The sequence below is a fragment of the Macadamia integrifolia genome, unplaced genomic scaffold (assembly GCF_013358625.1).
Source record: "Macadamia integrifolia cultivar HAES 741 unplaced genomic scaffold, SCU_Mint_v3 scaffold1018, whole genome shotgun sequence".
NCBI classification, from domain to species: domain Eukaryota; kingdom Viridiplantae; phylum Streptophyta; class Magnoliopsida; order Proteales; family Proteaceae; genus Macadamia; species Macadamia integrifolia.
In genome coordinates, this window is record NW_024868055.1 from 165325 (window position 1) to 181215 (window position 15891).

The 15891-nt window shown below is 39.7% G+C and overlaps 1 protein-coding gene across 1 annotated transcript in view; it reads right to left on the minus strand.

The window, feature by feature from the left end:
* Positions 1–2086: 2086 nt before the first annotated feature.
* LOC122062391 overlaps positions 2087–15891 on the minus strand; it is a 35272-nt gene continuing 21467 nt past the window's right edge. Inside the window, exon 4 of the mRNA XM_042626005.1 lies at positions 2087–3199. Coding sequence (XP_042481939.1) covers positions 2338–3199 — 862 coding nt within the window. The 3' untranslated portion in view covers positions 2087–2337. The remainder of the gene's footprint in view (positions 3200–15891) is intronic.

Here is a 15891-nt window from a genome sequence, read left to right on the forward strand (position 1 = left end):
ACAGCCATTATTCACTCTTTCCCACTTTACCACTAAAGTGAGAGAACCAAGTAAGTTTAAGGGGCTGTAGAAGATCCATAGCCAAACCAAGAGAGCGAAAGTGGGAGTGATCAATATCAATCTTCTTCAACATACTTGGTGAAAGGTACAATTAGATCCTCTATAATTTTATTAGATTCGTGTTCTTGTTTCTCTGTGTGGTTTCTTCAATCGGGGTTTTGGATTTGTACCCATAGTCAGACCTAACACTCACCACCTTCGCTTGTCATCTCAAAAACTCTACATTTACCACTTCTTTACCCAGACTAGGCTCGTACCACGACTTTGTGTCCTCTTCTTGAGTTTTTGGAAAAGAACAGTTTTTCCATGACCTCCCAATCACATTTTCCATACACACGAAAGCCTAAGAACCCTAGACCTATGACACCACCCTGCCCTAACACTCTCTCTTCCACTCCCAATAAGGTGTCACTACCCTACGCAACATCCCCCACATATGCAATACCCCACCCGCCTTAATGAAACTCAAAACTCACCATCAAATATAGTCTTCACTCTCTCTCTCTCTCTCTCTCTCTCTCTCTCTCTGTAAAATAACAATCAGCACGGTATTCTTACCTCATGGAAGGAAAATTTAACTGAATTTTTATTTTTTTGGCAACAAAGACCACTCTGAAAGGGTTGTACGCGACTCTGATACTGGTAGATTATTTCTAGCTGAAAGAAGCTCTCCTGCACTTCCAAATGTGGTAACAAATCAGGCCCTTCTCCACAAATATGCACAAAGTCATGCAACATATCACCTTTTGAGAACCAATGGGGTTGGTAGCCTAGTGATGAAAATGCCCTCAGTGCCGTACGGGGGCTTGTCCGGGGGGCTATGATCACTACCATGGAGCACCCTTTTTCATTACCAAAAAAAAAAAAAATACCACCTTTTGAGAGATGTTCATAATACTCCAACCAGAAGTTGTGACATAAAGTGCATGAACAATGTGAAGGACATGAAAGACCATTGAAAAAAATTTCCATCTCTTCAGGTACTATAGTGAACAGCTAGCGGAAAAGTTAAACTAACGCTTGGAAGTTTTCTGACGTTGAGAAGATTAACATTGCTGACAATGGCCATTTCCAACGCCAACTTGGATAGCATCTAAAGTGCCACCCCATGGTGTTTTGACATCTTCCCATTGCACCATTTTAAGGTTCCACCCGCATCACCACTATAAGTTGAACAGCTTGAAAGCTTCCCTATTATGTGGATACAATTTCTGAACATTCCCATCCCACAGTTTTGTCGAAGAATCGAATCGCTTGTCTACTTCAACTGGGAGGTATATCGACTCCCTTATTTGGCCAAAATCAAAATCAAAATCAAAATCCTCTATCCAAACGAAGAGGAATCTCTGACTTGTGCCATTGTAAAATGAAAGGATTGCTGCAAGAAGGAGATGAGTCCAACTTGTTAATGAGGCAGTAAATTGAGCAGGTCTGGTGCTCCTTGATCAATCAATGCCTAACCCTGCTGAAGCCCATGAACAAAGAAAGTTATTGCCTCATTCCAATTTGATGTCCTTCCAATACAACAGAATCAGATTGAATACGTTTCTAATCTAGAGCTGATAATCCAATCACAGTATGTTTGAATGGTTTATATATTAATTCAGGTTGGCTGCCGAATTCTCCTTTAGGCAATAATCATGCATGCCACAGTTTTAATGTGGAAAAGTGGAATTCAACAACTCTTGGTGATGCACTTCCTTTACCTTTAGTGTTAGATTTGTGTAGTCTTCTTTTCATCTTGAATGAATTTTTCATTTACCATAAAAGAAAAATAAATAATCTACTGAAAAAAAACTAATATTTATTACTCAAACATGTCATTACTTGCTTATCAAACTCCTTAGGTGCGCTAAACTACACTTGCTTTACATTTCGGGACAATGAACATATTTGTAATTTGCAACAAACCAATACTTGTAGTAAGTAAATAGCAAAAGGAGTGCTCCCCCATCCAGTCCTTTATGGATTGGGGCATAAAAGCTTTACGCCCAGGCCCCAACTAAAAGAAACAGAAGAAAAAACCTTGTATAACGTTCCCATCCCATCTTAACTACAGTCATTTGTTTAAATTTTGAGTAACACATGAAGAATCCTTCACTTCCTATCAAACACTATGCATGATAATAAATTATGAACACCCACCCTGCTTATACCACACCTGATTTGCAGAATATATATACATCATTTAGCGTCTCAACATAACCACTTGTTGGATAAGTTGGATCACTTTCATAGGTCATTGCGGCTGAGCATTATATATTTGTTTTTTAACTGTCATCTTGTCATTCTTGCTTCTGTTGTTCGATTTGATGGGTGACCTCCACCACCAACAGCAACTGCAGCAGACTCTACATGTGTGAGAAGATATTCATAGATCTTCTTCCTCAGCCTATCAATTGTCTCAGTTAAGACTGGAGACCCTTCATAATCCGTCTTCGAAGACCCAATCTCGTCCAACCAGCCATTCACATTCTTGAGCTGAGACAGCATACTTGCTATCTGACTACCGTCTGACAAAGATGTGGTGTCAACATCAGAATCTAGGAATCTCTCAACAAATCCCAAAAACCAGTCCTGGGACTCTGCTCTTAATGTATGTGCCAAGTCAACAGCCTCATCAATGCCATTACCTTGGATCCACTCTAGTGGTGTAGCTTCTGACTTCTCACCTGAGGATGGGGCATTCCCAGCTCGGCGAGGGGTCCCAGGTGTAGCAAGCTTAGAGGTAATTAAAGTGCGAGTTTTGACCTGGGGCTTTGTTGAGGATTTCTTGGTTGAGTTCTCAAGCACTAGTATGGGTTGGTTGGCAGAGGTAACTCGTTGGCTTTGAGATAGAGTTGTAGCTGGTCCCAAGGAGGAAATTGGTTGTTTATTAAATACGGTGAATGATGACAAGTCAGTGGCCAATGCAGCTTGAACCCATGAAGCTGCATGTTTACGTCTCTCTGAAGAGATCTTCAGTGCTTCTTCAGATGGATCATCTTCATGATCTGAAGAAGACACCGTAGAGGTAGTCTTTGATAGGAAATCAGCAACCAGGCGGGCTCTTTTCAAGCTTGCATAGAGACTCAAGAACTGCTCAACTGTAGGCTGTGGGTTGTCCTCCTTGGCAGAGGAACTTAACTCAGCAAATATACTGCAAAAGAGAAAATTTACATATCAAAACATCAACAATGATAAACAGAAGAAATAATAATAACCTCGAACGTGGAATGGGCTTCTGTGCCTGTTCTCATTCGCAATCTTGGATTTCAGAATGAAAGTACGAACCAAACTGCATTTTTATGGTCCCAGAACATAGTTGCCAAGGCGTCGCCTTGGCATCTAGGCGCCTTAGTCGACGCGGGCACCTTGGTCTCCTTGGTCGACTTGCTGGAGTCACCTTACTTTTTTACCCTCTCCACCGCCTAGAGTCTCCTATGTGCCGTGACAACTGTCCCAGAATGTGTACTTGGCCCATAACACATTCTGAGAATGCATGCCAAACGCAGTCTTAATGTGCATTCCAGTTTTTGGAACACTGTCATCACTGAGAAAGGTTAAATGGATGAACTGGGACACAAACTAACATCTGGATTTTTCTCAAGTAGAGAATCCCATTTTCTTATACTCCCTTCTTTGGGGGGACCTCAGGAAAAAGAGGGCTTGATTAATTAAAGGAATACAAAAGCATAGTTTGTTTAGCTAATATGTTTTTATAAATTTTTCTGTTGAGGAAGTTGTCCGGCATGTATTTTACACTCAAATGTCATTCAAGCCCATTATCTATCTGAGAGGGAACCTCTATATTCTCAAAATGTTACTACTATCAGTTCCACGCTGGGTTTCTACCTAATAATGGTTTAATAGACGCAACTAAAATTTTGATAAACCACAACACATGAGATGACCCAAAATACATTTGATCATGATCAACTTTGGAATCATACTTGGGTATTGAGAAATTAACTGTATGAAGTAAATTCCTTAGGAAAACAGCTTCCAATACAAATCCATCAAAAAAAAAAACTATTCAATCCTCTAGCAGTTACCAACCAATCAGTGTACTAATTCTTAAAGAATTGACCCAATCCAACAAGTACCTAATGATAGTGTAACTGTTTGATGCCATGAATAAAAAATTAGTAATCATGTATTACTCATTGTTTCCAGACCTTATAATCAAGGTTTGAAGTATCGTTCTCGGTTATCGTATCTTAAAAATTGGGGAAATCTGGACTTGTTCCACAGTGGGCACAGTCCTTTATTTATAGCAAAATATAAGTCCTAGTCCTTACATGAGTAGAAGTCCTAGTTCTTACATGATTCTAAGTAAACCAAGTCATAGTCCTAGTTATAATAACGTATTATTCCACACTCCCCCTCAAGTTGGTGCATGGATATTACACATACCCAACTTGGACAAAATAAAATAAAAAGGTTTACTACTAAGTCCCTTTGTGAGAATATCTGCTAGCTGATCTTCACTTCACACAAAAGGAATACAAATCAGTCTTTGCTTTAACTTCTCCTTGATGAAATAAATGTCTATCGATCTCGACATACTTGGTATGATCATGTTGAACAGGGTTGTGTGCAATACTGATGGCTGACTTATTATCACAATATAATAACATTGGCACCTGGATGCACACACAGAGGTCATGAAGGGGACTCTGCAACCAAAGTAGCTCGCAAATCCCATGTGCCATAGGTCGAACTCAGCCTCTGCACTTGATCTAACCACAATTGACTGCTTCTTACTGCGCCATGTAACCAAGTTACCACCAACAAATGTACAGTAGCCAGAAGTAGAGTGATGACCATCTGGAGAACCTACCCATTCAACATCAATGTATGCCTCAATCCTCATGTGGTCTATAGGAGAGAATAAAATATCGTTTCTTGGTGCTGTCTTCAAGTACCTAAGAATCCAGTTCACAGCATCCATATGTGATGAATAAGGATCATGGATGTACCGATTCACTAAATTTACTGCATGAGCTATGTCTGGTCTTGTATGGGATAGATATATAAGTCTTCCAACAGTCTTTGATACCAACCTTTATCAACAGGTTCACCTTCCTTGCTTTTGAGATGAGAGTTGGCCTCAATAGGAGTATCAAAGTGTTTACACTCTAACATACCAGTCTCTGAGAGGAGGTCCAAAGTATATAGTTACTCTGGGAGAGAACAATGCCCTTGGTTGAATGTGCCACCTCAATGCCAAGAAAGTATTTTAGTCTTCCCAGGTCCTTGATCTCAAACTCCTTACCAAGATAGGTCTTAAGCTTAAAGATTCCATATGTATCATTGCCAGTAACAACAATATCATCCACATACTCTATCAGCACAGTAATCTGATCACCCTCTTTTTTAATAAATAGTGTATGATCAGCATTACTTTATGTAAAGACAAAAGCTATCATAGCTTTGTGAAAACAACCAAACCATCCCATGGGAGATTGCTTCTATCTATACAAAGCTCTCTTCAATTTACACACCTTGCCTTGTATTTCTGAACTAAAGTATCCAGGTGGAATGTCTTATACACCTCTTCAGTCAGCTCTTCATGAAGAAAGGCATTCTTGACATCCATTTGTTATAGCTCCCATCCTCGGTTCACTGCACAAGAGATGATAACTCGAACTGTATTCATTTTTGCTACAGGTGTAAAGGTCTCCTGGTAATCAATCTCATAAGTCTGAGTAAAGCCCTTTGCCATCATAGTTGTCAATGCGTCGCCATGGTGACAACTTGACATCCATGCGGTTTGCCTGGGGCCTAGGCGACACTCGCCTTGATGCACTGCATCTCGCCTTGTGTTTTGGCACTTATTTATGCCAACTATCATTTAAGTAAATGTTTTTTATACTTGAGATATTATTCATAAATAAGCAAATACCCCCTATTTGAATCTAATAAAAGTAGTTTAAAAATCAAATTCCAAAAGAATAAAAAGTCAACCCCCTGTCCAAGAACAAAAACTAGATTTTGGTTATAGGGGCGGTTTTCAACTTTTAAATGCTGGGTTTTTTCTCAATTATGAAAATTTTATAAATCCTATCATGTTAAAACATTGCTAAAACCGAAAAATCTGGTAAAATAATCTTTTGTTTTGATATCCATAGAATTATTTTCATTCAGGCGATTTTAACAGCATTGTCGCACTTTAAAATAAGTTTGACCAGAGAATAACTTTGTCATTACTACTAAGATTTAAGTAATCTTAGACTTGCTGGGAAGCTGGTTTTATGTTATACCTATACAAAAAGTCTCATATAAAAATAAAAGCATTTAACCAGATAAACTTATTATAAAACAAGAGCATTTATCCAAATGTTGATTTTTTATAAATTAATGACTTAATGTTATTTTTTATGATTTGATGTGGCTAAATGTTGATTTTTAATGACTTGATGTGGCTTAATCTTGATTTTTTATGATACAAGGGATATATAGCTTACTAAATAATGTTAGAAAATAGGGAAAATAAAAAATAACACTTGATTGCCTTATTCGCCTTAAGGCGGGCGCCTTCTCGCCTAAACGCTTAGACAACCCTCCAATGCCATGGTTCGCCTTGGCACCGTGACAACTATATTTGCCACTAGTCTTGCCTTGTATCGATCCACAACCCCATCAGCATTATGGTTGACCGTGAACACCCATTTGCAGCCAGATGGTAGCTTCTGTAGGAGAAGAAGAACTAGATCCCATGTATTATTCTTTTGAAAAGCTCTCATCTCCTCATTCATTGTCTTCTTCCACTTAGGTTCTATATTTGCCTCTTGCCAGGTTTTAGGAATAGAAACAAAGGACAAAGAAGACACAAATGCATGATATGATGGGGAGAGAGCATTATATAACACCACGTTAGAAATAGGATGTTGAATACAAATCCTTTACCTTTTTTATGAGCAATAGGAACATCCAGAGACTAATCAAAAGTGGGGGGAAAGGTTACACCTGAAAGAGAAGACTCAGGATCAGGAAGCAATGGAGTAGCAGTGGTAGTATGAGTGGTAGTTTCAGTTCTCCTTTTTTCCGAGAGAATACCTGTATCACTGGATCATCCAGTGTTTTCTGTTGAATTTGTGGTTCCCCTGAATGGGAGCCTCCTGCTCCCGAATTGATGCCTCCCCCTAAACAGTAACCTCTGGACCAATAGGAACCTCTGAACTAGTAGTCTTTATTTCAATATCCCTCTGAGTAGCACCATCATCTACGATAAGGTGTAAAGGACAATCAAAAGTAGGAATCTGAATCACCTCTTCACCAAAAAAAGACTCCCCCTGAAGAGATGGAAAGTAAGTCTCAGTCTCACGAAATAGCACATCCATGGAAACAAAGAGCCATCGAGGAGGATAATAGCACTGGTATCCCTTCTGAGTGGGAGAATAGCCCACAAAAATACAAAGGATTCCATGATGATCAAGCTTACCCAAAACCTGATGATTATGAACAAAGCAAATACAACCAAAGACCTTGGGAGGAACTACAAAAGTACGAAACCCAGATAACAACTTAATGGGATAACCAAGCACCTGTGAAGGCATCCTATTGATGAGATAGGCAGTAGTGAGAACAACCTCACTACAATATGGAGCAGGGACCTGCATCTCAAACATCAAGGAGCGAGCAACCTCAAGCAGATGACGATTTTCTTGCGTTCAACCACACCATTCTGCTCCGAAGTACCCACACAACTAGTCTGATGGATTATCCCATGATCAACCAAGTAAGATTGAAAGGAGCCATCCATATATTCCTTCCCATTGTCAATTTGCAGTGTCTTGATTTTAGCATCAAACTGGGTCCTAACCAGGCAAGGAAATTCCCAAAAGCACTGAAAAACCTCACTCTTATGATGCAATAAATAAATCTAAGTAGAACAAGTATTGCAATCAATAAAAGTAACAAACCATCGATAGCCAAAAACAGAGACACGATGAGTAGGTCCCCAAACATAAGAATGAACTAAAGCAAAAAGAACAGTACTTCTATTATTAGAAAGATGATAAACATTCCGAGTTTGATTTGCTAAAACACATGCATCACAGATAAACTAGTCCTTAGTACAATGTTTGACTAATGCTAGAAATAATCTTAAACAAAGTGCCCCATGGGAGGTGACCTAGACATCGATGTCAACCCAAAAGTTTAGAGTGCCAAACTAGATGACGTGTGTCGAGTCCGAGAGTGACCAATGTCAAGGTAATAGAGACCACCACTCTACCATTGCTAATCGTTGCCTCCGTCACCAAGTCCTGAACACACATTGAGTAGGAAAGAAAGTGACTTTACAGTTCGAATCCTTAATGATACTACCAATGGACAATAAATTAGTAGAAAACTTAAAAACATGTAACATAGAGGACAATGATAATGAAGGATAACACTGAATAGAACCCGACCCAACAATGGGTGAAAGGGAACCATCAGCAACACGAACTTTGGTTCTGAAGAGGGACAATAGGTAGAAAAGTTGTGTAAATCGGCCATGTGATCAGTAGCCCCAGAGTCAATTATCTAGGATTGGGAGGCTATAGATGCACTATGACCACAAACTATAGTACCTAAGTGGACTGAGTGGGAGGCAGTGATTGTTGGTAGAGAGGAGGCAGCAGCAGCAATTGAAGATCCCATCTGAGTCAACATACGACGAAGCATAGCCATTTCTTCAGTAGAGAAGGATGCACTTGCAGTAGTGAAGCTATCAGAATCAGCTGTAGTCTTGGACTGATTGGCCTGAGTGTACTTCCCACGACCCTAATTACGTCCACGAGAATTAGTAGGGCATCCATGAAGCTTCCAACAAGTTTCCCTTGTGTGACGCTCCTTGCTACAAAGTCACATTTGACAACCAGTTTGTCGGAAGAGGATGAAGTAGCAGTGCGAAAACCTGTACAAGTAGTAGAAACCATAGCAGATCGATCTTGAGAAACAGGCTAGAGCATCTCAGATCAACTTTATTCCTCAGCCTGAATGATGGAGTAGGCTTCCTCAAGTGAGGGTGAAGGATCACGATTAAGCACATTAGCCCTAATCTGATCATATTCCACATTGAGACCGGCCAGAGAATCATAAACGTAGAGATCCTCCTCACGCTTCTTAAACCCAATAACATCAGTCTCACATACAGGTTGATAAGTCTCATAATAATCAATCTCATTCCACATATCCTGCAAATCAAAGTAATATTGAGCCACAAAAATCTATTTTTGAGTAGCCCTATGAACCTTATTCCTCAGTTCAAAACATTGGGCACGCTTATCCACGTGAGAATAGGTGGCATTAACGGCTTTCCAAATCTTAGCAGCAGAATCAAGTAACAAATATGTCCGAGCAATAGAAGGTATAGAATTAATAAGATAGGACATTACCATCCAGTTGGCAATGTCCCATTTGTCCTGAGCAGGACCTACAGTAGAGGGCGTACTGAAGTATCTGTGAGAAATCTAGCATAACCACGACCAGCAATCGACAAGTAGTAAGACCGAGACCAGATCAGATAGTTGCTCCCATCCAACTTGATGGTGCTAGTAGGGAAGAGAGGATAGTCATGACCAAAGGAACGACCTCCTACTTCCTGAGTAACTAATATCCCAGAATCCTCAAATGCCATGGGTGCAAATTCAACAAGCAATCACAAGAAAGGACGACCAATCCAGAGCTAATCAAGCATAGAGAGCGAGCAAAAGCAACGGCATAACAAAGACCCCCAGTGGGAGAATACTCAACACTGAGGGAGAGAGCCTAAAAGAGGCAAAATTGCCCCTTTACAAAGATAGCCTAGAGTTTTTTTTTTTTTTTTTTTGGAAAGGCTAGTGCATATGTTGGGTAAGTCGGCGGCGTAGGATTAGTCCTACTTAGGTGGGTTCAGAAGTAGGATTGGGTTGGGATTGGGTTAGAAATAGAATAAGGTAAGTCGAGTTGGGTTGGGTTAGGATTCAGGTAAGTTGAGTTGAGTTGTGTTAGTGGTGACGTAAGAGAGAATTGGAGTGGGTTAGTCGAGTTGGATCTGGTAGTCATTTGAATTAGATTAGGATTGAGAGTTGTTTGTTACAGGAGGTTGCGGCGAGGATGAAGATGAGTTGCAAAGGTTAGGTCAATGGTTGCAAGTGATGACGAGGATGGTTGCAGCGATCGATGGTTGCAGGCGAGGGGCGATCGATTGAGATGAGTTGCAGAGGTTAAGTCGATGGTTGCAAGTGGTGAAGGGGATGGTTGCAGCAAGGACTGAGTTCGGTTGCAGAGGTGAGGCTGAAGGTCGCAGGTTTGGGAGGACGAAAGCTTCGTGATGAAGGCTACAGTCGATGGTGTTGAGGTACAAGTTGGCTTAGGGTATTGGCAATGGTAGGGGAGGGCGTGGGAATTGGCTGCATGGGAAGAAGAAGGGGATGGACTGGGTTTTTTGATTCGGTGATCAGACCTGCTCTTATACCATGAAGAATTGGGGAAATCTGGACTTGTTCCTCAGTGGGCACAGCTCCTTCTTTATTTATAGCAGAATAGAAGTCCTAGTCCTTACATGAGTAGAAGACCTAGTTCTTACATGACTCTAAGTAGACCAAGTCATAGTCCTAGTTATAATAACGTATTATTCAACAGTATCGGAAGGGTGATTTTAAGAGATGTATCAGAGAGACGCAAGATACGAATGGAAATGATCAAGAAACATATGGAAATGCTTAGGATATATGCAAAACAAAGTAGGGAAAAAAACTGAGGTCCAAACAAGAAATGGGGAATGAACAGATGCATAATATGTAAAATATATAATGTATAAAAAGGAGAACAAAGTACGACGAGACAAGTGCATTCAATTGATTATATATAAAGAGTGAGGTTTCTTACATATACTAATATCAACTGTTTTTTAGGTCTCGTATTGTAACTGTATTGTATCGGTATCTTAAAAATACCTTCCAACTCCTTGCTTACAATGCTCTTGACAAATAATAGAAGGGACAACACAACATAAAAGTAACCTTCTAATTCCAAAAGCCAGTCATAGCAATATAAGGGCGCATATCATGGGCTTTACAGCATGACCAATCTCATTAAGGGTTAAGGCCAATGAGTCAGAAAGAGGGAAATCACATTTGAATTCCACATCCATAATGATTGGATCAAGTTATTTTTATGTGACAAACATGTGCTCTATTGTTATAAATATATAAAACAATATACTCAGAGAATAGATAAGAAGAATCAGTGAGAAATCTCAAGGACTTTTATGGCATCAGACTTGAGAATATTCTGAGACCATAACTTCAGTAAAGGTTTCCAGTATTTTATCCAATCCTGTGACTCCTTAAACATTGGTCCTATACACTTTACTCTCACCCATTTCAACTCAACTCCATGTCATTTGAAAATACAGCTTTCCCCCATTCTTCAAAGCACCTAGGTCAATGTGATGTTCTAAGCCTCCAAAAACATCTCAAACAGTAAGGATTTGCAGTTCCCAACACTCAACAATCCAAGAAGAAATTCTGAGTGAGAAATTTGGCCTCACTAACTCCCGTCATGTGTAGAAACCATTAGACACCAACTATTCTTATCATACAAAACAAAGACAATTCCAACTCAAACATCAACTTTAACAGTAAAAACAAGAGGTGCCAGCTACTCTAAAATGTCTATAAAGAATCAGACCACCTACTCTGTTGCAGAAATAAGCCTTCTGTAGCTGATGCAGATACCTACACTTTGGTCTACAACAAGTATGCAATGTAGAAAACAGTTCCCCTAACTCAAATTGATCGAACAAAGAGTAACATACTAAAACCAATTGACTGTGTATATGCCCTAAAAACGGTTCCCTTGTTTCCCCCTTATTGAGTAGAAAAAGCACTAGAGCAACTAGATTTGCTGAAAATAGACATTTAGGGTTCATCAGGTCACCCTCCCCTTCTGGGATGTAGCATCTCTTTAGATTTGTGTTCTTTTCCTTTCTTTGCCCTTGGGGATTGTAAATCCCCCCCCCCTTTTTTTCTTCTTCCTCCTTGGTAATGAATTTCTTATTCACCCAAAAAAAAGAAAAAAAAATTGTGATTTTCGGATAGTCTAGTGTGCCTAGGCTACATTAGGGATGAAAAGAATTAGCAAACAAGTAAGAAACATAAAGAAACTGGCTGATTTCTAGGACTAAGGTTAAATCTTATAGAGTTATGATGGTAAAAGTAAGGTAAGCATTTTGCTACTGAAGTTGATGCAGTTTGGTGGATAACAATGGATTTACAGATACTATAGGATTCAGATAAATTTCATAAATAGAAATTATAAGCAGAAGCAGAACAAGAACAAGAATACTAATTTACATGCCTGGGATGCCCACATGCCTTCCATAGGCTTCCAATGCTTTAAATTCTTAGTCATGCACAAATTTCTAATTCCTAATTGTATGAACAGTTCCCCAAGAACAAAAATGTAGACAAGAAGATAAAGAAAGTCAACATAACACTGAACTGATCTAAACCCAACTAAGTAAAAAAGTAGCAAAGCTAAATCTAACTTTCTAATATTTGAAACTATTCCTCAAACTTAATAAGTTTCAACACCCTTTACAATTTTAGTTAATCCATTAGAGTGCTTCCAAACTAAAGAACAAGAAACTCTAAGACACAGTTAGAAGCAACTCTGAATTAAATTAAAATTCCCACAAATAGAAATCCTGCTACAACCCAGCAACCTATTTGTAAATTAAGAAATCAGATTTATAAAACGAATCCTGCCTAAAAGGTACCTCAAAAACCTTTTGAATGACACCAGAATCATGCTAAAGCAACAAGTTTGCACCCAGATTAAGCAGAAGATATGGGACAAAAAAAATAACAATAAATAAAAATCAATACTTCTTGGAAGAAGATTTGGAACTGTTCAGAGTTGTCAGTGTCAGCAGGGTATATTAGTACCTATATTTTATAGTTCTACCTTATGTGTGAAGTACATATAAGTTATAGGCATTAGTTGTGAACCCTGTCCTTGTTTGTAATATGATCTTTTTTACCAATATATATATATGAGAGAGAGAGCAACCCAGTGCTCGAGGCTCCTGCTACTGTAGGGTCTGGGAGGGGCAAGTGTACACAGCCTTACCCCCTGCTTCGCAGAAGAGGCTGTTTCCAAGTTTTGGAACCTGTGACCAACATGTTGCAATAGTGCAACTTAACCGTTGTGCCATAGGCTCGCCCACTATGTCACTATATATATATATATATATCACTCCTTACCCAGTGTTTGAGCATGGGCTGTTTGTTCTCTCCATTTTCTCTTCTTCTCTTCAATCTCCACCTTCTCTTCTCTGTTCCTTTATGAACAGGTACTGATATCAAGTTTTAGTACTGATACAAAGTATCAGAGCATTGATCTTCATCCTCGTTTTGAGTGAGATTAGGGGTTTTCCCTCTTTTTTGGTGTGCAGCCACTTAAGATGTTTTTTGCCTGGTAGAACCCTAGTTTTTTGAACATGCACAGCTAGAGTTTCATCAATACTCTTTAAGTGTATAGCTAGTAGTGTTTGGTTAGAGCTGGACTGGTAGAGTCATGTTAGTATTGTCTTTCTTTGTCTTAGGGTCTTTATGTAATTAACTCCATACTGGATTCTACCTTTAACAACAATATAAAACTAGCCTAGGCCACGATAGAATGATTCTGAATCCTACCATGGCTCTAAGAGTTCTCTTCTATCCATCGATATTGTCCTCTCTTTCTCTCTTCTCTTCTTCTTTTTCGTAGACTCTGGTTTATTTGATTTTGCTACATCGTATCAGAGCGATGAAAAAGAAAAAGAAGGAAAAAAATCTCCCGTGGATGTTCTGTTTTTGGTTAAGTTTCCTATAACCAACTCCTCATATCTTTCTCAATCCTGCTCGGTTTAGCCTGAAACTCTACCTGTCATCTATGTTCATCTATCTCTCATAAACCCGGCCTAGTATCTAGAATTTCAGCCCCAAATCTCATTCCTACCATAAGATACTAACTTGTAATCAAATCAGAGTTCTGTTTACCGCTAAAGGTAGTTTCAAATCTCTGAAACTCTTGTTTTTCTTGCTGTATTGGGGGACCACTTGTTTCTCTTAGTAGGATGGTGAGTAGTGAATCTCCATCCCAAGTTTTAGGTCAAACCAAGGTCTTGCAAGGGATTTCTTCCTCCTCGACTCCAACTAATTCTTAACTGGTTCTAACCAATGCAAGGAAGATGACAACCACTCTTGTAGGTTGTTTCTTTAAACCCTTATTTCTGATTTTCAGTATTGCCCCTCCCTTTCTCTTTTATCCTCTCCTATCTTTTAATTAACTTTGCTTTCATTTTGTGCTACCATCAACCCCTCTAGATGGAGTGATATCTTCCTAGATGGACTTTCAATTCTCATACTTATGACAAGATTCGGAATGTCATCTATTTTGACGTCAGCTCCAAACTGGCTTCTCTCAAGCCTCGTACTATTATGGACTCCCCAAGGAATAGGCTAATTGTTGTTGCCTAGGGCCTCCCTCCCTCTAATCTTCTCCTATTCCCCCCACCCCCACCCCCTTGATGGTTTGTTCCTCCTTTTGGCATGCTAGGTTCTTCCCCCCCCCCCTCTCTTTTGTTTGTTCTCTTCGTTTAGTTGGTGCAGTTGCTGCCCCCCTAATGCAGAAGTAGATTACAAGAAACTATCCCAGCAATTTATAACCCCAAACAATACAAATAGGACCAGGAAACAAAGAAATAAGACCATCAAATAAACCCCAAATGATACAATACCCATATAGGAGCAAAACCAGCCCAAAACACAACCCGATAGGAGAGAGAAAGACATGCTATAGAGCTGGAGAGAGAGAGATGCGGCCAGGTCTGTAGGAGTCCGATTGAGCTGCACTCTTGGGCGTAGATAGTCCCTAGGGAGGGTACAAAAACCCCCAAAGTTGAGATGATTCTGATGGCTGGTTGTGAAGTTACAAGCTTTCTTGTTTTTCTGACCTAGGAGAAATAATCGCAGGCTTTAAGAGAGAGAATCAAATCTGGTTTGTAACTTGGACAGATCTGAACTTCTGAATACTCACAACAGTCGTATACTTCAACAGAAGTAACTTTAGGATAAAATAAAAAGCTTTAAACAATAAGAAACAAAGGGAAAAGTGGGGGAGGAGCGGCTATCTCGGCCCGGGCTTCTCACCCACAGCTATCCCGGTTGTTCTAAGCAATTGACTGCAATTATTCTTTATTTAAATCTGAAATTATGAGTACATAGGCTCCTCTATTTATAGAGGCAGAATAACAATCAAACTACTACTAGGAGCTAGTTTCCCAATAGGACTAGACACTCCTACTTCAACTAGGAGCTAGTTTCCCAATGGACTAGACACTCCTACTACAACTAAAAATTCAAAATTGGACTAGGAAGAATAAACCTATGTGGAAAACAAATAGAGTCCTAAGATAATTTGGATTCGACATACCACTTACTCAACTCGATGGGCCCAATGGCCCAGTAATTAATTAAAAACAACTACTAATTATTCCCCTAGCCGATGGGCCCAATTGGCCCTTATTTGTACTTAGCCACTCAGGTGGACCAAGTAGGGGTTCGGCTGGCTTCTTGGCTAGACCCTAGCCACTTAGGTGGACTAAGGCTGGACCCTTCTTCCTCTCATATTTGCTTCCATAATGTGGATCTACATCAGCTCCCCCTTTCTTAGAATCATTCAACTCCGATGAATGGGTAAGGGACATGTAGTGCTCATAGAGGTCCGTGTCAAGGCGTTGAAAGTCATCGGCATGGATGCAAGTACAATCCTCTCGTGGTCGACCTTTCCATTTGATGAGGAAGGAGTAGTATCCTTTGCCCCCACGAA